Here is a 22,857-nt window from a genome sequence, read left to right on the forward strand (position 1 = left end):
GATCCTCTGTTGATGATGTGATTCTAACGTTGACCGGTGCCTTGCCATTCCCCCATCTAGCCAGCCAGCTGTGCTGTTTCTGAGTCCCCTAGTCTGCACATCACCTATCAGTCTATCGCTCCTCTCCTCTGACACCTTCACCAGTCCTACCCAGGAGTCCTTCCCGCAGGACATCTGTCCATCAGGGATACTTATCAATCAAGGACCTGGAAAAGGGGGGGCAGAAGGAGCAGAGTGCCCAGCTTTAGTGAGCCGTCCCTGGTGTCAGATCTCGAGGTTGATGGGTACTGAAAGAGGTCTGGTGGGTTAGGGAGGGTACACCTGTTGTCTTAGCATCTGTTGGCCCCAACCCAGACTTCAGAGCCTTATGGCAGGCCTGGATACATAAGATACATAATGGAATTCCAGTCCACCTGGGAACAGAAAACCCCCTGGACCATCCACGTAGTTAACCCTACATAACTCAAGAGGAGTGGAAGTTGGACGGGAGGATTTTATGTTTTTATGATAAACATCCGCTCACAATTCATGTCAGGTGAGTTATGATTTAATAATAAAAACATTGATTTGAATCATAAAAAAAAAAAAAWAAATCTTTCCTGTGTGTGTAAGCAAGTCCAGGTTAACCAACTAGATTTGGTGCCTGAAATAAATACTGTTGTCACTTTATAGTGGTGCCTATGTTGATAACACTTATTGTGTAATTAGATTTTAGATATACATGTTGAAATACGATAAGATAGCGTACATGTTGAAATAAGATAAGATAGCGTACATGTTGAAATAAGATAAGATAGCGTACATGTTGAAATAAGATAAGATAGCGTACATGTTGAAATAAGCTTGGTAGCCTATTATTTAGCTGGAGATCCGTGTGTTAGGTTCTAATTCCCAGAGTAAAAATCTCAACGACATTATGAAAGCTTAACCAAGTTTAACCAAGTTTAATTCTTCCCAGAGGGTAATACAGCTGCAATAGACAAAACATGTTTCCACCACCACAAATATATATACTCCAATTTAGGCACTCCTCCTTCTCTCCAATCCTTACATATTTTATGGTTTGACAGGAAGACGAAGTGATAGGGTAATAAACCATTGTTTCTCCCTTAAGGGGATCTGACTTGACCTCAACCCCTTGATGGCCTAATCCAAAGATCTCCACCTGTATCCCCTATAGCAATCCTGTCTTCCTCCCGTCCCACCCAACACATACCAAAGCACCTGGCTCCTACAGATAACCATTAACTTCTGATGTAAAAACCAGTCTCTATCACTCCTCAATACTATACTTCTGAGTATAACAATGTTCCAAGTTTAACCCAGAATCTAACAGTTGTTAACCTTTAAGAGGTTGTTGTATGCTGATCATCAAGAGGATGTCTCACATAAAGAGGTGTAATTTATTTGTGGCATATGTTTTCATTTCAATCAAATTTACTAGATCACTCATTCAAGTACATAATACCCTCTTGGTCCCTGAAACTGACAGTCCTTTTTCAATTATCCTGGGCTAGACATTTAAGAAAACCATACATTTTGCCGGACAAAATACTATAATAGACTTTTATAAAATAATCTTGCTGAGAAAGAAGTGATATTGAACCAAATGCTATTGCATGGCTTAAAATGGCCAGTTCAGAAGCCCAACCTATGCCTTTAAAGAGATGCCAATGCTGTATGTAGGCTTGATACTAGGACAGGATGAAAACGGGGACATCCTTACATAACGCACACAAGAACGTACATGCACTGACTCGTCCTTTTTGTACTGTGGATAAATCTCATTACTAACATGGCTTGCCAATCCGCCGGACGGCCACCAGAGCCGATTACAGAGGAGAGAGCGTCAGTAGAGCAGGACTAGTCTACAAGCAAGCACATGGAAATAGGACACAACAGAACAGCATGCATAGTCATAGGTTCTGGGAAACTGATGATTCCTTGCACAGCCGTGATTCATGTGTGTGTGTGTGTGTGTGTGTGTGTGTGTGTGTGTGTGTGTGTGTGTGTGTGTGGTGTGTGTTGTGTGTTGTGTGTGTGTGTGTGTGTGTGTGTGTGTGTGTGTGTGTGTGTGTGTGTGAAACAAACAGGAACAGCAATACATTGAAGGTTGGGTTTTTTGTGGTTGTGTCCCTCTTATCTTCATGGCACACACATGAAGGGGAGCAGAGCATAATATGTGAGCCATGTGTGTGGGGATAAAGTTGCTTTAAAGTCACCCACACACTTGATATCACTGTCCCTCTGACATAGGACCCACCTTTAAAAGGTTTAGATGCACAGCTACAGTACATAAGAAGGCACTCAATACGCACATACAGTTCTGATAAACAGGGGCAAGTGAAATGTTAATGTGATGAGGCCTATGTCGTGCATTGTTGTTACCGAAAGCTGAACACAGTGTTCATTGAACTATATTGTATTTGATAGAGATGGAGATCAAGTCTGTTCTGGTAAGAGGTTGTGTGTGTCTTTGATGGCCCTACGCAGTCAGGGTGACACTGGGCACATACTAATCAACAGTGCCAGTCCCCCGCAGCTGCATGGCTAAAACAAGCAAGCTCATTATCTTCCATTTCAAAAGGTTAGGGAATGATAGAAGGATGGAGGAGAAAAGAGAGAGGGAGAGAGTGTCCTCTCCACCATGAATTATTCCTATTGATCAGGTCCCTATCCTCTTACAGAGAGAGAGAGAGAGAGGGGGGGAGGGGGCGAGAGAGAGCATCCTTTCTTTTATAAATAGTCCCACAATCCAAAGGGAAACGTTACAGATGTCCTTTTCTATAGATTTAGGGTAGATAGTAGTAGACACCTGTGTCAATCAACTGTGTTGAAACTAATGTGCAGTATCAACACAGAGGGGTTAAATCTATGGATATTTGTGAACACAAGGGATAGGCCTACAGTGAAGTGTCTACAAAATGAAAGCAAGTTATATTCCTAAACAATAGAAAAATGTCACTTCCGTTGTGGATTTGATGTTAAATAGTTGTTATTATCCCTTGACAGTATTAAGTGGGACATTGCAATAATGAAAACGGAACAGGGTTTAGCATGCAGAGATAATCTCATCATTCTCTTGCAATGGTGAATTATGATGTCAGTGTTTGTGTTGTTTTTGCCAATGTGTATTTCAAGGTGAAATGGCCTACAGAACTTGGCTTATGATGATTTACTGTCAATACAAAAGTATCCCCAAAAACACACCCAGTCCATTGATGAAGTCTTCCTTTTTCTTCCAACAGGTAAACATAGTTTAACCGTTTGATTCTTAAGCAGAAGGAATCCTCTGGCTCACCACACCAGTGAAAGATGGGGGATTCTAGGCCTAATGGAACACTCGTTATGTCTGTTCTGGAACTCTCATTGTGAACTATGGAACACTCTGGTTCACCTCTGACCCCTGACCTCAATGATGCGACAGCCAATGAGAGCCTGTGGTGGTGGGGGCTGGGGGCGCCCCTCCCTTCAGCCCCTAGCAAACAGCTGGGCACATTGCCCAACTCCCAGACACGCTTCAAGGACCTGTCAGGGATATTCTTCATGGTGACCCTGAACGTGGTGGCGCTGCTGGCTAACACAGCCGTGCTGGTGGTCGTGGTCAAAGCCCCGCACCTCAGGTACTTTGGTACTTTTTGATTTGATTTATTTGACCATTTAAAAACATAATTCAACCACAATTGATAATCATCAAGGATAACACACAAGTGAATACAATGTGTAATCAACAAGAATAACACAAAACAGTTTAGCAACTTACTTCCAATGCGGCCATCTTGTTTTGGCCGGCAGGCTGGTAAAAAATACACCAGATTATAAATACCTGAAAACAGATACACTGTACATCATAAAATGAACTTGGGTCCCCTATGACTTTCTAATGCACTGATAATGTATGCACAATCTCCTTGTTTCTATTGCGTATACTATTAAATAATTGAGTTGTATCTTCTGGAATATATATCTATATCTATTGTACTTGTTTCACATCAGTGCTAAAGTTCAATTTGTTCTAATGAACACATACAGAAAAAAATACATTTCAATATATTTAACATCACGTAAAATGTATTTCAAATACATGTACATGCATTTGTATCTTCGCTCAAATGCTTGTAATGCCTGACAATATTCCAGAAATGCATGGCTATGACATGCGTGGCCAAAGTGGTTCCTAATTCGACTTCTTAAATGACTGTAGATCATTTTTGGGGCCACCGAGCCAAAACATCGGCAGTGCTATAATTTAAATTGTGATGGTGAGTAAATAAACAACCTTTGATGTCACCTCATTTTAACATTCTGTTATAAAAAGCACACGTTTTACCATCTCAAGAGGTAAAAAAATTGGACTATAGTACAGTAAGTGCATCTCCTCAGCCTAATTTAATAGGCTAAGGGAGAGGTACAATGTACACAATAGTTACCCTGAGGAACATGGGGGAGGTAATGCTTTTTCAATTTCAGTCAGGGGGAGGGTTTAATATTTATTATTTTTTCTGTCCAAGGGAGGGTCATGTCATTTGTAATAGATTACATGTCATATTGCTCAGGGTTTGAGAGTTAGTTGCTTATTATAGTATTTCATGTGTGCCCAATGATGCCCCTCATCCCTGATTCTCTGCCTTATCTATAGCCTATACCAGCCTTTCTCAAACCCCAGCGCAGTTCTGTGGAGGAATGCCTGCAGGTCTGCAGCATATTTGTCTTGAATATTATGTTTTTTTTTGTGTTGTTGTGGTCTGCAGCATATTTGACTCAAATAAATACTTGCCCAATGCGCTGAACTATGCATGACACAGTAAGGAAATTGTGTTGACATGACTAAGTATAGCTACACCAAAAACACACACACACAAGCTAACCCTGCTGTGCAGCCTGCATGCTCTCTTTCTCTCTGGATTTTTTTCAAATGAGACCTGCCTGCCAAAACCAGTCTGTGTGATATATCAGACTTGCCTCAGTAACAATGCTATGAAGTTATAGAAACTCTGCAGCCATTTAGAAACAAAATATCCACATCTCAAGCATTAACCAGATTTATTTAATTTTTTTACAAAAAAGAGTAGTCCAACCAAACAAAAATGCTGCACAATAATTTCACAGACAATGAGAGTTTACTGAAGGCGTCATACTTCCTCTCTCATAACATTTCCCAGGCTCTTTTGAAAAGATGGTCATGCCCTCAGTCGTGGATCCTTGCCAAAAGGTTTTAGACCCAACTGCTGCTACAAAGATCAGTGTAATCCCACTTTCCAATGACACTGTCACACGTAGAATCCAGGATATGGCAGATGATATTGAATCACATGCAGGTTTTAGACAGAGCCCACACTTTGCAATCCAATTAGATGAGACGACTGACATTTGAAATGAACGCTTCTTGTATATATTCGCTACATGTATGAATAATTTCATTGTTGCAAAGAGTTGCCTCAAAATAACCCTGCAGGTGAAATATTCAATTTTCTGAATGAGTACATAAAGGGACATGGATTACAATGGGACCATTGTATCAGGATCTGTAGGCCTACCGACGAGACAGCTGCTCAACCTATCCATGCAGGAACACGCAAGTGACATTTCCCAAGCAAATTTCAAAAATGATTTCAAAATGCGATTTCAAGAAAATCCTGGGCGCCTGGAGAGACCGAGTGTATAGAGGCATTTTTTATATGTTCCCCCTATTCTCAACTCTGGCTGACGTGGGTGATGTGGATACGGATCACATGTGTAAATTGATGGGGACACATCTAAGCAAAACTCGGCTCAAATTCGAGGACTACTTCCACTCACAATCTGATCCACACCCGGGAAAGCAGTGGATGCATAATCTGTTCACCAGTACTGAAGAGACATGCTGACCACACCGCCCGCGTTGCATGCACGAGCATTGCAAAACAAATGTAGATGCTTGACAAGCTGCAAGTCCCACCTTTCCCATCTCATCATTGGTTTTTAGGACCATATACCCACATGGGGGATTGAAGGATGAACTGAGGTCCACACTCCAGTCTAGTTGGTGGTGGTAATGCACCTTAAAGTTGGTTGCCAACCGCCATATAAAGTCCACGGAAGAAGAGGAAGAAGAAGAAGGAAAAATACTGATATCTGTAGATTAATTGGCGGAGTAGAGAACACATGATTTTGGGTCTAAATTCTACAAAGGTCCAGAAAAAGGACCTTGTGCATTTCAGGTAAAATAACAACCCAATGTTTATATGGGGCTCCCAATTGAACAAGCGCTCTAAGGCACTGCATCTCAGTGCTAGAGGCATCACTACAGACCCTGGTTCGATTCCAGGCTGTGTCGCAACCGGACGTGATTGGGAGTCCCATAGGGTGGTGCACAATTGGCCCAGCGTCATCCGGGTTATGGTTTGGCCAGGGTAGGCCATCATTGTAAATAAGAATTTGTTCTTAACTGACTTGCCTAGTTAAACAAAATGAAATACATTATATCGCAGGACAAACTAGCTAGCAATATCAAGTTATGGCGCATGCGCTTGCTCGGTCTAGTCAGCATGTCACAGCTTATCACCGGTTCTTAATGATAAACTATTGGAGCTGTCCTGTGACCAAGGCCTGCACGCTCATTTTAATGAGATGTGTCTGTCCACATTCTGGCTGTTCAGCAGCGGAGAATACCCGCAACTCTACAAGATGGCAGTGAAGACATAAATCCCCCTTCATTCTACCTACTTATGTGAGACCAGTGTCTCCTCTCTTGCTGCAACAAAATCTAAATATCGCAACAGACTAGCTGTTGAAAACACCTTGACACCTCTATGGTGTCCCTGGCACAAAAAGTTTGAGAAAGGCTGGCCTATAAAATAGGCTTAGGCCAAGGCTATATGAAGAGTATGCTTGGAGAAGCACATGGCAAAGTTATATTTCCAAGATTTTGCCCTGCTGGGATGGTGTATATAAAACTAGACTACAGTACATCACACACAGCAATGGACAGGCGTTCCCAATCATGAGCCCCAGCCTGCCCTGCTCTTGCTGGTGTAAACCCTTTTGTGCTGCCTAACCAATGACTGTGCTCTGTACGGTGGCACTTTAGGAGGCAAGTCAATTTGTCCAAAAATGCAATATCTGTGCGCACAGACTAGGCCTACTGATATCTTGTTAAGCTGTATAAATGAGAAGGAGGACCGGAGGTAAGGTTGCTATTGCTATAATTGATTTTAATAAAAACAATGTTTCATTGCCCATAATGAAGCAATTTATCAGAGTTATTATTGACCTCACAATAACCCATATTCGAGTAATCTGCATACATTACTATGAAGTGGCAGCCGTGGCGATGGACAGCACATGGGTGCTGAAAGTAGGCTAATTTGCGAACACCTAATTCATTTAAACATTCTTCATTTGAATGTTAATGTAGGCTACTAACAACAGGAGGGCTTTGTGTTGGAGCCGATTTCTTCCTATTCAATAAATAAGAGGTAGACCTTCCTGTTTGACAGACAACATTATAGTCTACTATCCATAGATTTGGTCAGCCAATTCCTTCAGTCATCATGCACTCCTTAAATATATCAGTGTCAGTGAAGAGCTTGGTGTGTTAAGTCAAAACCAGGGCTTGAGTTGAGGAGGTATGTGAGGGTACTATGGCTTTTGTTAAAGAAAGCATTGGCCTACCCCTTGTTAACTTAAGATTTTGAAAACAAATTTAATGGACCTGATTGTATAAAGCGATCTATAACAACACTTAAGTCCGCAATGCTTTACGCTAAAAACAAGCTGTAAGACGCAGGGGAAAGTCACAACTCTGATGCAAATGGGATATATTTGGTTTGTCTCTATGACATTCAGAGGCTGCACTACAACCTTCTTTAGCTGAGGACGAGGAGCCAAAAAATGTACTTTGCTTTGGAAGTAATGAGTCTGTCACTAATTGACGTTTGACATTTAAACAGGCTATTAAAAACCTCTCAAGGATCGGATGTTTTTTTCAATTTTACCTTAAAATGGCATACCCAAATATAACTCCCTGTAGCTCAGGACCTGAATCAAAGATATGCATATTCTTAATACCATTTGAAAGGAAACATTTTGAAGTTTGTGGAAATGTGAAATTAATGTAGGAGAACATAACACATTAGATCTGGTAAAAGATCTAATCTGCCCATCATCTTTGAAACACAAGAGAAAGGCCACAATGTATTATTGCACTTTAGGCGCAATTTAGATTTTGGCCATCAGATGGAAGCAGTGTATGTGCAAAGTTTTAGACCATGTACAGTTCAAAATGCTGTATCACTTCGGCCCAAATGTGCCCAATTGGTTTATTGATACATTTTCAAGTACATAACTGTGCACTCTCCTTATACAATAGCATGGTATTATTTCACTGTAATAGCTACTGTAAATTGGACAGTGCAGTTAGATTAACAAGAATTTAAGCTTTCTTCCCATATCAGATATGTCTATGTCCTAATCACATTAGCGCACGTAACTCAACCGTCCCGCAGGGGGACAATGATCCTGTAGAGGTTATTAATGTGAAAAGTTAGGGTTGGTATACAGAATATAGCCCTATTTGGTAAAATATCAAGTCCATATTATGGCATGAACAGCTCAAATAAGCAAAGAGAAATGACAGTCCATCATTACTTTAAGACTTGAAGGTCAGTCAATGCGTAAAATTTCAAGAACTTTGAGTGTCTTTGAGTGCAGTCGTAAAAATCATCAAGCGCTATGATGAAACTGACTCTCATGAGGACTGCCACAGGAATGAAAGACCCAGTGTTACCTCTGCTCAGAGGATAAATTCATTAGAGTTACCAGCCTCAGAAATTGCAGCCCAAATAAATGCTTCACGGAGTTCAAGTAATAGACACATCTCAACATCAACTGTTCAGAGAAGACTACATGAATCAGGCCTTCATGGTTGAATTGCTGCAAAGAAACCACTACTAAAGGGCACCAATAGGAAGAAGAGACTTGCTTTGGCGAAGAAACACGAGTAATGGACATTAGACCGGTGGAAATCTGTCCTTTGGTCTGATTCCAAATGTGAGATTTTTGGACCCAACCGCTGTGTCTTTGTGAGACGCAGAGTAGGTGAATGGATGATCTCGGCATGTGTGCTTCCCACCGTGAAGCTTGGAGGAGGAGGTGTGATGGTGTGAGGGTGATTTGCTGGTGACACTGTCAGTGATTTATTTAGAATTCAAGGCACACTTAACCTGCATGGCTACCACAGCATACTGCAGCGAAACGCCATCCCATCTGTTTTGCGCTTAGTGGGACTCTCATTTAGGACAATGACCCAACACAACCTCAGGCTGTGTAAGGACTTTTTGACCAAGAAGGAGAGTGATGGAGTGCTGCATCTGATGACCTGGCCTCCACAATCTCCTGACCTCAACCAAATTGAGATGGTTTGAGATGAGTTGAACCGCAGAGCGAAGGAAAGCAGCCAACAAATGCTCAGCATTTGTGGGAAGTCCTTAAAGATTGTTGGAAAAGCATTCCAGGTGAAGCTGGTTGAGAGAATGCTAAGAGTGTGCAAAGCTGTCATCAAGGTAAAGTGTGGCTACTTTGAAAAATCTCAAATATTAAATATATTTTGATTTGTTTAACACTTTTTTGGTTACTACATGATTCCATATGTGTTACTTCATAGTTCTGATGTCTTCACTAGAAAAAAGTAAAAGTAAAAATAAAGAAAAACCCTTGAATGAGTAGGTGTGTCCAAACTTTTGACTGGTACTGTATATATACAGTGGGAAGAAAAAGTATGTGAACCCTTTAGAATTTCCTGGATTTCTGCATAAATTAGTCATAAAATGTTATCTGATCTTCATCTAAGTCACAACAATAGACAAACACAGTCTGCTTAAATTAATAACACACAGACAATTGTAATTTTTCATGTCTTTATTGAACACACCAGGTAAACATTCACAGTGCAGGTTGGAAAAAGTATGTGAACCCTTGGATTTAATAACAGGTTGACCCTCCTTTGGCAGCAATAACTTCAACCAAACATTTTCTATAGTTGCGGAACAGACCTGCACAACGGTTAGGAGGAATTTTGGACAATTCCTTTTTACAAAACTGTTTCTGTTCGACAATATTCTTGGGATATCTGGTGTGAACCGCTCTCTTGAGGTCAGGCCACAGCATCTCAATCGGGTTGAGGTCAGGACTGACTGGGCCACTCCAGAAGGCATATTTTCTTCTGTTGAAGCCGTTCTGTTGATTTACTTCTGTTTTTTGGGTTGTTGTCCTGTTGCATCACCTAACTTCTGTTGAGCTTCAGTTGGCGGACAGATCGCCTTACATTCTTCTGCAAAATGTCTTGATAAACTTAAATAAATTCATTTTTCCGTCGATGATAGCAAGCTGTCCAGGCCCTGAGGCAGCAAAGCAGCCCCAAACAATGATGCTCCCTCCACCATACTTTACAGTTGGGATGAGGTTTGGATGTTGGTGTGCTGTGCCTTTTTTTCTCCACACATAATGTTGTGTGTTCCTTTCAAACAACACAACTGTAGTTTCATCTGTCCACAGAATATTTTGCCATTAGTGCTGTGGAACATCCAGGTGCTCTTTTGCGAACTTCAGACAATGCAATGTTTTTTTTTTGACAGCAGAGGCTTCTTCCATGGTGTCCTCCCATGAACACAATTCTTGCTTAGTGTTTTACGTATTGTAGACTCATCAATAGAGAAGTTAGCATCTTCCAAATCTTTCTGTAAGTCTTTAGCTGACACTCCAGGATTCTTCGTAACCTCATTGAGCATTCTGCGCTCTTGCAGTCATCTTTGTAGGACGGCCACTCCTATGGAGAGTGGCAACAGTGCTGAGATTTCTCCATCTATAGACAATTTGTCTTACATTGCACTGACTTTTAGAGATACTTTTGTAACCCTTTCCAGTTTTATGCAAGGAAACAATTCTTAATCGTAGGTCTTCTGAGATCTCGTTTGTTCAAGGCATGGTTCACATCAGGCAATGCTTCTTGTGAATAGCAAACAAACATTTTGTTAATGTTTTTTATGGGGCAGTGCTGCTTTAGCCAAAATCTCCAATCTCGTCTCATTGATTGGACTCCAGGGTAGCTGACTCCTGACTCCAATTAGCTTTTGGAGAAGTCATTAGCCTTGTGTTTTTTTTCAAACGACTTTTTCCAAATTACACTGTGAATGTTTAAATGATGTATTCAATATAGACAAGAAAAATACAATAATTTGTGTGTTATTAGTTTAAACACACTGTGTTTGTCTATTGTTGTGACTTAGATGAAGATCCAATCAAATTTTATGTCAAATTAATGCAGAAATGCAGGTAATTCCAAAGGGTTCACATGCTTTTTCTTGCCACTGTATATAACAAGATACATCAAGAAGTATCTGTAACGGTTTTCTTCTGTGGAAGAAGGAGAGGACCAAAGCGCAGCGTGGTAAGTGTCCATAATGTTTAATAAAAGACAATAAACTGAACACTTCCAAATACAAAACAACAAACGTGAAAGCCGAAACAGTTCTATCTGGTGCAGACACACAAAGACTGAAGACAACCACCCACAAATCAACAGAAAACAGGCTACCTAAATAACGACTAACACCTGCCTCTGATTGAGAACCATATCAGGCCAAACACAGAAACAGGAAACTAGACACACAACATAGAATGCCCACTCAGCTCACGTCCTGACCAACACTAAAACAAAGAAAATACAAAAGAACTATGGTCAGAACGTGACAGTATCTTACATTTGAACATCACAAACATCACAGCCATAATAAACAAGTTGCTAAATCAATCAAAACAATTGCCGACCTTGGTGAACAATTTTAACATCAGGGTTTTAAAACGCTCTAGTGGCACCAGGGAATCCAAATGTAATGCATTTTGTAAGTGATCCCCAAAATGTAGGGCATGAAATTAAAAAAGGATTTACCTAATTCCGTGGATACCCGAGGAATCTGAAGAGTTAACCAACACTGTGAATGGGTTTGGTATCTCATTCTGTTATACGCTAGCAATGAAGTTAGGTAAGTTGGAAGCTTGTGTAGAAGGAGTTTGTAAACAAAAAGGGAGCAACGAATTGATCGACAGGACTTTAATGAGGACCAGCCAAACTTTTGATGCAGGATACAGTGGTGAGTATTAAAACTGTCACGAGTTATAAAACAAATGGCAGGTCTAAAATAGCCTGTTCAACAGTTGGGGCAATGACATACATAACACGTTTTAACAGACAGACCAACATTATTTACAGTTGAAGTTCAAAGGTTATATACACCTTAGCCAAATACATTTAAACTCAGTTTTTCACAATTCCTGACATTTAATCCTAGTAAAACTTCCCTGTCTTAGGTCAGTTAGGATCACCATTTTATATTAAGAATGTGAAATGTCAGAATAGATAGCCTTCCACAAGCTTCCCACAATAAGTTGGGTTAATTTTGGCCCATTCCTCCTGACAGAGCTGGTGTAAATCAGTCAGGTTTGTAGGCCTCCTTGCTCACACACATTTTTTCAGTTCTGCCACAAATTGTCTATGTAATTGAGGTCAGGGCTTTGTGATGGCCACTCTAATACCCTGACTTTGTTGTCCTTAAGCCATTTTGCCACAACTTTGGAAGTATGCTTGGGGTCATTGTCCATTTGGAAGACCCATTTGCGACCAAGCTTTATTTTCCTGACTGATATCTTGAGATGTTGCTTCAATATATCCACATAATTTTCCTTCCTCATGATGTCATCTAGTTTGTGAAGTGCACCAGTCCCTCCTGCAGCAAAGCACCCCCACAACATGATGCTACCACCCCTGTGCTTCACGGTTGGGATGGTGTTCTTCGGCTTGCAAGCCTCCCCCTTTTTCCTCCAAACATAACGTTGGTCATTATGGACAAACAGTTGTATTTTTGTTTCATTAGACCAGAGGACATTTCTCCAAAAAGTATGATCTTTGTCCCCATGTGCAGTTGCAAACCGTAGTCTGTCTTTTTTATGACAGTTTTGGAGCAGTGGCTTCTTCCTTGCTGAGCGGCCTTTCAGGTTATGCCGATATAGGACTCGTTTTACTGTGGATACAGATACTTTTGTACCTGTTTCCTCTAGCATCTTCACAAGGTCCTTTGCTGTTGTTCTGGGATTGATTTGCACTTTTCGCACCAAAGTATGTTCATCTCTAGGAGACAGAACGCGTCTCCTTCCTGAGCGGTGTGATGGCTGCGTGGTCCCATGGTGTTTATACTTGTGTACTATTGTTTGTACAGATGAATGTAGTACCTTCGGGCGTTTGGAAATTGCTCCCAAGGATGAACCAGACTTGTGGAGGTCTACATTTGTTTTCTGAGGTCTTGGCTGATTTATTTTAATTTTCCCATGATGTCAAGCAAAGAGGCACTGAGTTTGAAGGTAGGCCTTGAAATAAATCCACAGGTACACCTCCAACTCACTCAAATGATGTCAATAAGCCTATCAGAAGCTTCTAAAGCCATGACATAATTTTCTGGAATTTTCCAAAATTACTTGTGTCATGCACAAAGTAGATGTCCTAACCGACTTACCAAAACTATAGTTTGTCAACAAGAAATTTGTGGAGTGGTTGAAAAACGAGTTTTAATTACAAACTAAGTGTACGTAAACGTCCGACTTCAACTGTAACTAGTAAAGAGAACCGATCCTAGTACCGACCCCTGCGGTACACCTTTTGTAATATTCAGAAAACTAGACTTAACACCACCAGAGATCAGAGTCCTGTCTGTCAGATTGTTTCCAAACGACTTGCAAGAAGCCTGATTCAGGCCTATTTCAGTCAACCTTTGAATAAGAATGTGATGGTCAGTGGTATCGAAGGCCTAGGAAAGGTCTATAAAAATGAGACAGCACAATAAATGTTTTGATACAAGCAATTTACCACATCATCTGAAACAAGTGTAGCAGCTGTAATTGTGCTCTGTCCAGGTCTAACACCGGATTGGTGCACGTTAAGAATAGAGTGAGAAGTTTAAAAAGTTATTAGCTAAAAGTTATTCAGGGATTCTAAAACTTTGGAAAGGCAAGATATTTTGGAAATTGTACAGTGGTTAGAAGGATCTCCTCCTTTATGTAGGGGGAGGACGTGCCGCTTTCCAGATCTTAGGGATAACACCAAAATCAATTGTCAAGTAAAAAATATAGGTCAGTGATTCTTCAATATGTGGGGCAGAAGAGCTGCAGTAAGAAGGGATTAAGTGAATCAGACCTAATGTTTTTTTTCAACATCAATCTTTAGCAAAGCACTTAGTACATCATAGACATCAAAGGGTAGAAATGAAAATAAAGTATGTGAGTCTGAGGTGACTAAAGGACTCCCTCTATGGGATGAGATTATCCTTTCAAACGCGTGGCCAGCTGAAGCACAATGGTTATTATTAAGAGCATCACAAATTGTAATTTTGTTTAGAATGGGACCAGAGGCTGTCAAAACCTGCTGGGGCAACGAGGAGGGGGTGTTTTGTTTCAAAGATTTGACCACTTTTCACAAATTACCTGGATTACCACCACTCTCTCAAACACAATTCAAGAAATTTGTTGATTTAGCTTTTCTTTTCTTTTTTACCAGGGATAGAAACTTATTTCTGAAATGTCTGAAGGATGCCAATCAGATGTAGAATCAGTCCGTCTAGTCTTAGCCCAAGTTAAATTTCTTTCCTGTAATTCCTCAGACAATTCATGAGTAAACCAAAGATTACATCGGCCTTTTACCCTTAGTTTTATGTACGGCACACATTTATCTGCAACATTGTTAAACAGGGTAATACACAAATTAAGGACCTGATCCAAATCAGTAATAGTTAACACAACCCCCCAGTCACTCAACCCCAGCTCAGACAAAAAAATGTAGCTCATTAAAATTCCTAAAATGTATCTTTGTAATAATGCTTGAGCGAGATTTAAATTGTTTACTCATTGGCAAATATCCCATTTGCTGTCAATTAATGAGGGGCATTTGTTAGAATAATATCTAACTGAGTCCATTTTTCTAGGTATTTAAAGATGGTGTGAGTTGGTTTAAAAAATGTTATAACCTGTCAGATACACATCAGAGTCCGGCATGGACTTCTTTAGCCAAGATTCAGTTATAACCAGAATGTTTGAGAAGCCAAGATTCAGTTATAACCAGAATGTTTGAGAAGCCAAGAGTCAGTTATAACCAGAATGTTTTGAGAAGCCAAGATTCAGTTATAACCAGAATGTTTGAGAAGCAAGATTCAGTTATAACCAGAATGTTTGAGAAGCCAAGATCAGTTATAACCAGAAATGTTTGAGAAGCAAGATTCAGTTATAACCAGAATGTTTGAGAAGCCAGAGTTACAATCAAATACATTTTAGAAATCAAACGTCTGGCATTTACATGAAACAGTCCAGTGGATAGGGTGCGGCGGGATTTCTATTACAAACATGCCATGTTCAACAGCTTACCCCTTACTAGAAAATACCATGGCGTTGGCTTGAATTGTAATAGATACAGGATTGCCTGGAACGGAACCATTAGGCCTATGCCTCGAACTATGCTTAGTTGGTAACCCCTTATTTGAAAATACCATAGGGCTAACTTGAATTGGCATAGATACAAGATTGTCTAGAACTGTACCATGGGGCCGATGCTTTGATTGAGGGCATGGGTTAAAACAAGAATCAATGATGGTTACTTGTTACGGGCCTGCAGTATGATGATAATGCTGATAATTTACCTGAGCGGGACTTGGGGTGTATATTGCTTCTTCTCTGGGGATTAATAAAGTTAAAATCATTCAATTCAGGAAGTTTGCCTTTGTGTGCCACCTGTGTGCGGTGGACCTGCTGTGTGCCGTGCTGCTCATGCCATTGGGAATTGTGTCCAGCTCGCCGTACTTCGCCAGCGTGGTGTTCACAGTGCTGGAGTGCCAGGTGTACGTCTTCCTCAACGTGTTCCTCATCGCAGGTAAAGTACAAGGGACAGACAAATTTAGGGCTGCATCCTAAATGGCACACTATTCTGTATATAGTGCACTACTACTCACCAGGACTTTGGTCAAAAGTAGTGCACTATACAGTGGATGGGGTGCCATTTCTGATGACTTTAATCAATCAATTGTTTGATTTAGATTAGTGTTTTTTTATGTTCAAATATTAATCTCTAATTTTTTGTCTTCTGCTTCTTTTTATCACTTTCATTTAATTGTTGTACTGTGTGTAGCGATTTATAACCTTTGATTTGATCTGAATTACAGCCTCCATCTTCACCATCACGGCCATCAGCGTGGAGCGTTACTACTACATTGTCCACCCCATGCGCTACGAGGTAAAGATGACCCTGAAGCTGGCCACAGCCGTCATGGTCCTGGTCTGGGTAGCCTCAGCCCTCCTGGGGCTGGCCACTGTGTTCGGCTGGCCCAGCTACGGCAGCCTGAGCTCCATCAGCGCCGCCCACTGCTCTCTCCACTGGAGCCACAGCGGCCACCGCCGGGCCTTCTCTGTCCTCTTCACAGTGGCCTGTTTCTGCCTGCCCGCTGCAGTCATCTTTGCTGTATACTGTAACGTCTATAAAGTGGCCCGCTTGGCGGCTATACAGCATGGACCATTACCGTCCTTGACTGCCAGCCATCTTAAACACCGCTCAGATTCCATCAGCAGCCAGACCACTATCATCACCACCCGCAACACCCCCAGGAGGCTCCACCAAAAAAGGCCCTTTGGTGGGGGCAAGGCTGCCTTCACCCTGGTGGTCATTGTGGGCCAGTTCCTGCTCTGCTGGTTGCCTTACTTCGCCTTCCACCTGCACCTGACTATCAACAACCCGCCCAAGGTCCCACCTGACCTAGAGGAGGCCGTCACCTGGCTGGCGTACTCCTCCTTTACCGTCAACCCATTTTTTTATGGGCTGCTGAACCGCCAGATCAGGGAGGAGCTGTGTAAACTGCGGCGCTGTTACTCCACCCGGCCCGTCGAGCTGGCCCTGTCCAGCGGCCACGAGGGCTCAGCCCACGAGAACTTCCTGCAGTTCCTCCAGAGAACCAGCTGTACGGTGGAGACCAGAGCCAGCTTCGCCTGCACATCCAGTCCCAGGAACACCCTGGACCAGACAGCGCAGCAGACAGCTGACTTCAGGATACCCGGACAGATACCGGAGGAGTTCAATTAAAACGCCCCTGATATATTAACCTGGACCCCAGTGATATACTGTTACTGTATGGACACAAGCCCCTGACTGCTGAGTTAAAACTGTTAAAACACCTTTATATCTGGCCACTGGAACCTTATTGACTTCTGTAATGGCTGTAGCACAGGAATACTAGAAGCAGGAACAGCCTGGACAAGACTGGGCAGACAGCTGGGTTCAGGATACCAGGTCAGATACCTGAGGATTTCAGTTAATCAACAATATTCTTAGATTTGTATGCCACTGGCATTTACTGTAGTTGACTGCTGTAATGGCAGTGCAAACTTCCCCAGGACTACTGACCTAGAGCAGCAAAATTAGCCTCGGCGTAATTTCCCAGAGCCTTCGTAGCGTTAAGATCATCGCTAGAACCTTCTTGCGATGTATCATTAGTAGCGAAGGTTTTTCCCAGAGCCTTCATTAGTAAAACTTTGCACATCTACGAGGGATCCAGACCACTTTTAGAGGAGCCAAAGTGCATCGTTGAATGCTTTTTTGCCCTTGGTTAGGCTGTCTGTCTGACTGTGACTGACAATAACTTCAGAACGAAGTTGACTACAGATACAAAGTTACCAAAGTATTAGCACATTTTACAAACAAGTGAAGGATAACACGGTGCTTCAAATGAAAACCGAGATGACTGCATTAAAAGATACATAGCCTATAACGGCCCATATAGCCTATTTCAATCATATTGAAATCATTTAATGTTCAATCCCACTGGGCACAGATGGTTCAACATAATTTTATTTAAATTATGTGGAAACAACATTGATTCAATCAGTGTGTGCCCAGCGGGATCAATTTAGTTATATTTTGCCTCAATGTGTTTCATGGTGTGTGACAACATTTGTACAATCTGTGATTCAGTGCATTATTATTGGGTAAGCATAATAAGCTGCCTCAATAGCTTATTTACAGTCATGGGTGGTAATATCTCTCTAGTAGCTGATCTGTTGTCAGTATTGTGGAATAATTAGAATGTTAAGGCATGATTTAAATGGAGAAAGCTGATTCCGAGAGCATCGCTGCTTTTCTTTGGATCCTATCACTATCGGCACGTGGTCTAGCGGCGCACGTAGCGAACGTTCTCTTTACGTGATTGTTTAGGAAACGCAATTAAAACGTTGGTTTGTAAATAGCGATACATCTGATACGATCATCATAATGCTTGATCGTACATCGCAACTGGGAAACGAGGCCCCAGTCCCAGATCTGTTTGTGCTGTCTTGACACTCCTATTGTCTTGCCTGACAATGACCATAGGAGCAAACACTAACAGATTTTATTAGCCTACTGGGCAAAATATGGCTGAATCAACGTTGTTTCCACGTCATTTCAACCAAAATATTAAATGTGATGACGTTGAATCAACATGGAAAACTGATTGGTCCAATGAATGACAGGGTGGCATTTTTGGTTCATTTCACATTGAATTCACATTAGTTGACAACTTAACTAAATGTAAGTTAAAACTAGATGTTGTACTGACATCTGTGCCCTGTGGGAGACCACATCAATGTCAGTCCAGTGAGGCAACCGTACTGCCCCCTACACACTGCCCTTAAAACACACAGAGACAGGCCTCCTGTGTGGCGCAGTGGTCTAAGGCGCTGCGTCGCAGTGTTAGCTGTGCCACTAGAGAACCTGGTTCGAGTCTAGGCTCTGTCGCAGCTGGCCGTGACCAGGCGATGCAATGCACGCTGACACGGTTACCAGGTGTACCAGACACATTGGTGTGGCTGGCTTCTGCCTTAAGCAGGTGTTCTGTCATGAAGCAGTGTGGCTTGGCAGGGTTGTGTTTCGGAGGACGCACAGCTCTCGACCTTCCGTACATGATTTTCAGGGACTGGACTGTAACTACCAATTGGATAACATGAAAAAGGGGTAAAAGAAACACACAGAGACAGCACTTGAAGGGACTACAAGTAGAGTGTGTTTCCATTTGATTAATTTGATTGAGTTTAGCATATACCTTAAGTGCATTATGTCCTGAAAAATACAGTTGTCTCAATTATTATTTGTTCTTTCTTGCTACAACTACCACTAATAGTGGGACTAATTCTACTACCAACCATTCCAATCACCTATATTACTGCTAGTATATTCTACTACCACTACTACTACAAGTACAATGTTTGAGTTGAGAGACAATACAAATTAATACTTGAATAATGTTATTTACACTGTATTACATTTACACTATATTTACACTGTCTGAACAACTTTAATTATTTATTATTTATTCCATGTTCAATACGGTGAACATTGAACACTCTCTAAGTGTAACAGTTGAATTATTTCTATTACACAATATCAAATGTGATAATTTAACTATTTGGTTCTCAGTTGAGGTTTAATTGCAATATTCTTAACTATGGGCAATTTGTTTCTTACAAAACAACGTGTTATTATACACTAAGTGTACAAAACATTAGAAACACCTTCCAAATATTGATTCGCACCCATTTTTGCCCCCTGAACAGCCTCAATTCGTCGGGGCATGGACTCAACAAGGTGTCAAAGACTCCAATGCATCCCACAGTTGGGTCAAGTTGGCTGGATGTCCTTTGGGTGGTGGACCATAGTTGATACACACAGGGAACTGTTGAGTATGAAAAACCCAGCAGCGTTGCAGTTCTTGACACACTCAAATCGGTGCGCCTGGCACCTACTACAATACCCCATTCAAAGGCACTTCAATCTTTTGTCTTACCTATTCACCCTCTGAGTGGCACACATTCACACTCCATGTCCCAATTGTGTCAAGGCTTAAAAATACTTCTTTAACCTGTCTCATCCCATTTATCTATACTGACTGAAGTGGATTGAATAAGTGAGATCAATGAGGGATCTTAGCTTTCACCTGGATTCACCTGGTCAGTCTATGTCATGGAAAGTGTTCCTCATGTTTTGTACACTCAGTGTATGTTATCATAAGTTGCATTGCATTCAATAGGCTACCTTTTACATGTGATGGCAGAGACCGCCCTATCAAAGGGGATTTCTTTCTATATGGACTGGTTGTTTTTGCTTTAACTCTGCAAATAAACTTCTGAAGGAGCTGTTTGCAAGAAATGATGATTATGTTGTTCTGAAAAGCAAGTCCTTTACTTCATATATAAGGAAAAAATCCATTGCTTAATTAACAGCTCTCAAGTGGTCATCTCTAATAACTGTTTCACATGTGTAGAGCTCGCCAGCTGAGTTAGCCGTGGCTCGTTGGTCAAAGCCTATGGGGAAATGAATGTGGTTTAACACAGGCTTAGGATATCTTATGTTTTGTTCTATGAGATAATATCAGCCAGTTACATGACTTTTATGAATTATGAAGCATTTATGTGCTTGTTTTGATTACATAAATGCTTCAACAACAACAAACGGGACATTAGCTGATGAACAAAATGTATATAAGATATCCTAAGCCTGTGTTTACCACAGAACTTATTTTTGTTGTTTATCCAACCCCCCCCCCCCCCAAAATGAAACCCACATTCATTTCACCATAGGCTTTGACCAATGAGTCATGGCAGAGTTAGCCTCCATTAGTGCCTACAAAAAAACGCCATTACTATTGCCCTCTATACAACCACAGATTAATAAAGACAAACAATTTATATTACTAGTTCCATTAAGTTTATTCATAGACGTTGTGTATAGATTATCGACTGGCATACAATGAAAGGACAGTACAGCCTTCCATTGTGTTTTATGCAACGCAAGCACAAAACTGTTTACAGTTCAAGTTAAGGTGTCAAATGAGGGGAAATGACGACTTTGCCCTATAACTCCCACAAAGCACAGAGAGAGATTCGATTTAAGGGATAATATTATGGGATAGAGACAGACATGGGTGATCAACACAAAAAGAACATTCTGAACTACATTTTTAAAAGCCTTTCGTGTCCCCATGGCCCAGATTCGAACGAAAAGGTGAATCTGCGAACAGATAGATAAACGAATAGATAAATAAACAGATTAGTGGAATAGCTAGATGCACTGTATATGATTGAGCTCCAGTTCCTGGTCCAGCTATGCCCACTCATGCCAGCTGGCTGGGTTGCCATGTGAATTCCCAGGAAAGACCGGAAGTTGGAGCATCTTGGGTTTTTGGAGGGAATTCAGGGCAAGACTTTCGCTTGTGACAGCAGAAATGCATCCTTAACAGATTCATACACACACACCTGCTGAACACACACACAAAAACAAGGTCAGAGTATTTTTTATTGAGGCTAAGCAAGTCAGTTAAGAATATATTCTTATTTACATTGATGGCCTAGGAACAGTGGGTTAACTTACACTTTCAGGGGCAGAACAACAGATTTTTACTTTTTCATCTCAGGGATTTGATCTAGCAACCTTTTGGTTACTGGCCCAACACTCTAACCATTAGGCTACCTGCCGCCCCAAGGGCCAAATATTGTAAAGTCTTAAAACCGTGATAACACAGTGTCAGATTATGGTGCTCTGCTGTTTGGTGTGCAAATATATTGAAATGACTATCACCTCCGCAGGAGAACATGTACAGAAATGGAATATCCAGAATTAACAATGATAGGCATGGTATTCAGGATGGAAACTCACCACTGGACACCAGCAAGCTCTGTCTCTGGACCCCAGCAAGCTCTGTCCGCGCAGACATATGTGTACTCACACAGAGGGAGTAACGCTCAATTTTAGGATTACAGTGTGCTGGCATAAAATAAGACACAACTCTTATTAAGCCTAGGATTAGTTCCCTTTATACACACACAAACTCTCTACATCTATACGCACATGCACACACACATTAAAACAAACGATTGCCTTGGTGTTCAACCGACACCAATTTGCATCTCATGTTATCCCTGTCTATCTGGAATTTACATGAGCTGAAGTAGATCAAAAATACTTCAATTAGTGTCGTATTATGGACCATGCACAAAGTTGAAGTTATGGACAGAGAGAAGATTTGATTCCAGATCTCTGAGCTGAGCTTAACATATTTTCATATGATTTTGAGCATTGTGGTTGAAAACATGTTGATTTGATATGGAAGAACTTGTGCAATTGTTGACTTCACCATATGTTGTCAACACAATGGATTTCTCATATTCCGAAAACAACTACTGCACAGCTAAACCAAAATCTTCTCATCCATCCTTTTCAACCAAATTGGCCATTGGAGGAGAGTTGTTCAAATGAAAGATGATGGATGATGGACACAATACATTTCAAAATGGTTTCCCAATATGGAAAAGATATAGAAGAATTGGTGTATGTTCTACCTGTTACTTGTAAGTAATACATATGGCAGCAAATACACTTGATTCATAGAAGATTCCGTAATATCTAAATTATATGGGTGGTTAACATTTAGGCGTAATAGAAATGTTGCATGTATTATATAAAAACATAAAAGAGACATTTAAGGTATACTTTCTAAGGTTTCATGTACATGGGACATACACATGTCAAAGCACTTACGTACCACTGTCTGATGTCATTGAAACATACAATGTGACATGTTGAAAAAAATAAGCGAAGTCCACTGGAAGGAGGAGCAGGATCAGGAGGAGTAAGGGAAAAGCAGAAGAAGGGGTGGAGGAGAGGAGAGGAGGTGGACTGGAGGAGCGGTAGGGGGGGAGAGGAGGAGGAATTGAGAGGAGGACAGGAAGAGGAGAGAGAGGGACAGGAGGAGGAGAGAAGAGGAGAAG

The 22,857-nt window shown here is 41.2% G+C and overlaps 1 protein-coding gene across 1 annotated transcript; it reads left to right on the forward strand.

The window, feature by feature from the left end:
• Positions 1 to 93: 93 nt before the first annotated feature.
• On the forward strand, positions 94 to 20,182 carry LOC111962974 (probable G-protein coupled receptor). Its single transcript, XM_070443484.1, has 4 exons — positions 94 to 535; positions 3,249 to 3,623; positions 15,783 to 15,943; positions 16,233 to 20,182. The coding sequence occupies exons 2-4, from the start codon at positions 3,379 to 3,381 to the stop codon at positions 17,141 to 17,143; spliced, it is 1,317 nt and encodes a 438-aa protein (XP_070299585.1). The 5' UTR covers positions 94 to 535; positions 3,249 to 3,378; the 3' UTR covers positions 17,144 to 20,182.
• Positions 20,183 to 22,857: the final 2,675 nt, after the last annotated feature.

This window comes from Salvelinus sp. IW2-2015, linkage group LG1 (genome assembly GCF_002910315.2).
Source record: "Salvelinus sp. IW2-2015 linkage group LG1, ASM291031v2, whole genome shotgun sequence".
NCBI lineage: Eukaryota > Metazoa > Chordata > Actinopteri > Salmoniformes > Salmonidae > Salvelinus > Salvelinus sp. IW2-2015.

What these genes read in the sequence shown, in the direction of transcription:
- LOC111962974 (XM_070443484.1), top strand. Translation starts at nt 3,379, where the DNA reads ATGGAACACTCTGGTTCACCTCTGACCCCTGACCTCAATGATGCGACA. An exon ending in GTCAAAGCCCCGCACCTCAG is followed by an intron (nt 3,624 to 15,782) that starts GTACTTTGGTAC and finishes CATTCAATTCAG; the next exon opens with GAAGTTTGCCTTTGTGTGCC. An exon ending in CAACGTGTTCCTCATCGCAG is followed by an intron (nt 15,944 to 16,232) that starts GTAAAGTACAAG and finishes TCTGAATTACAG; the next exon opens with CCTCCATCTTCACCATCACG.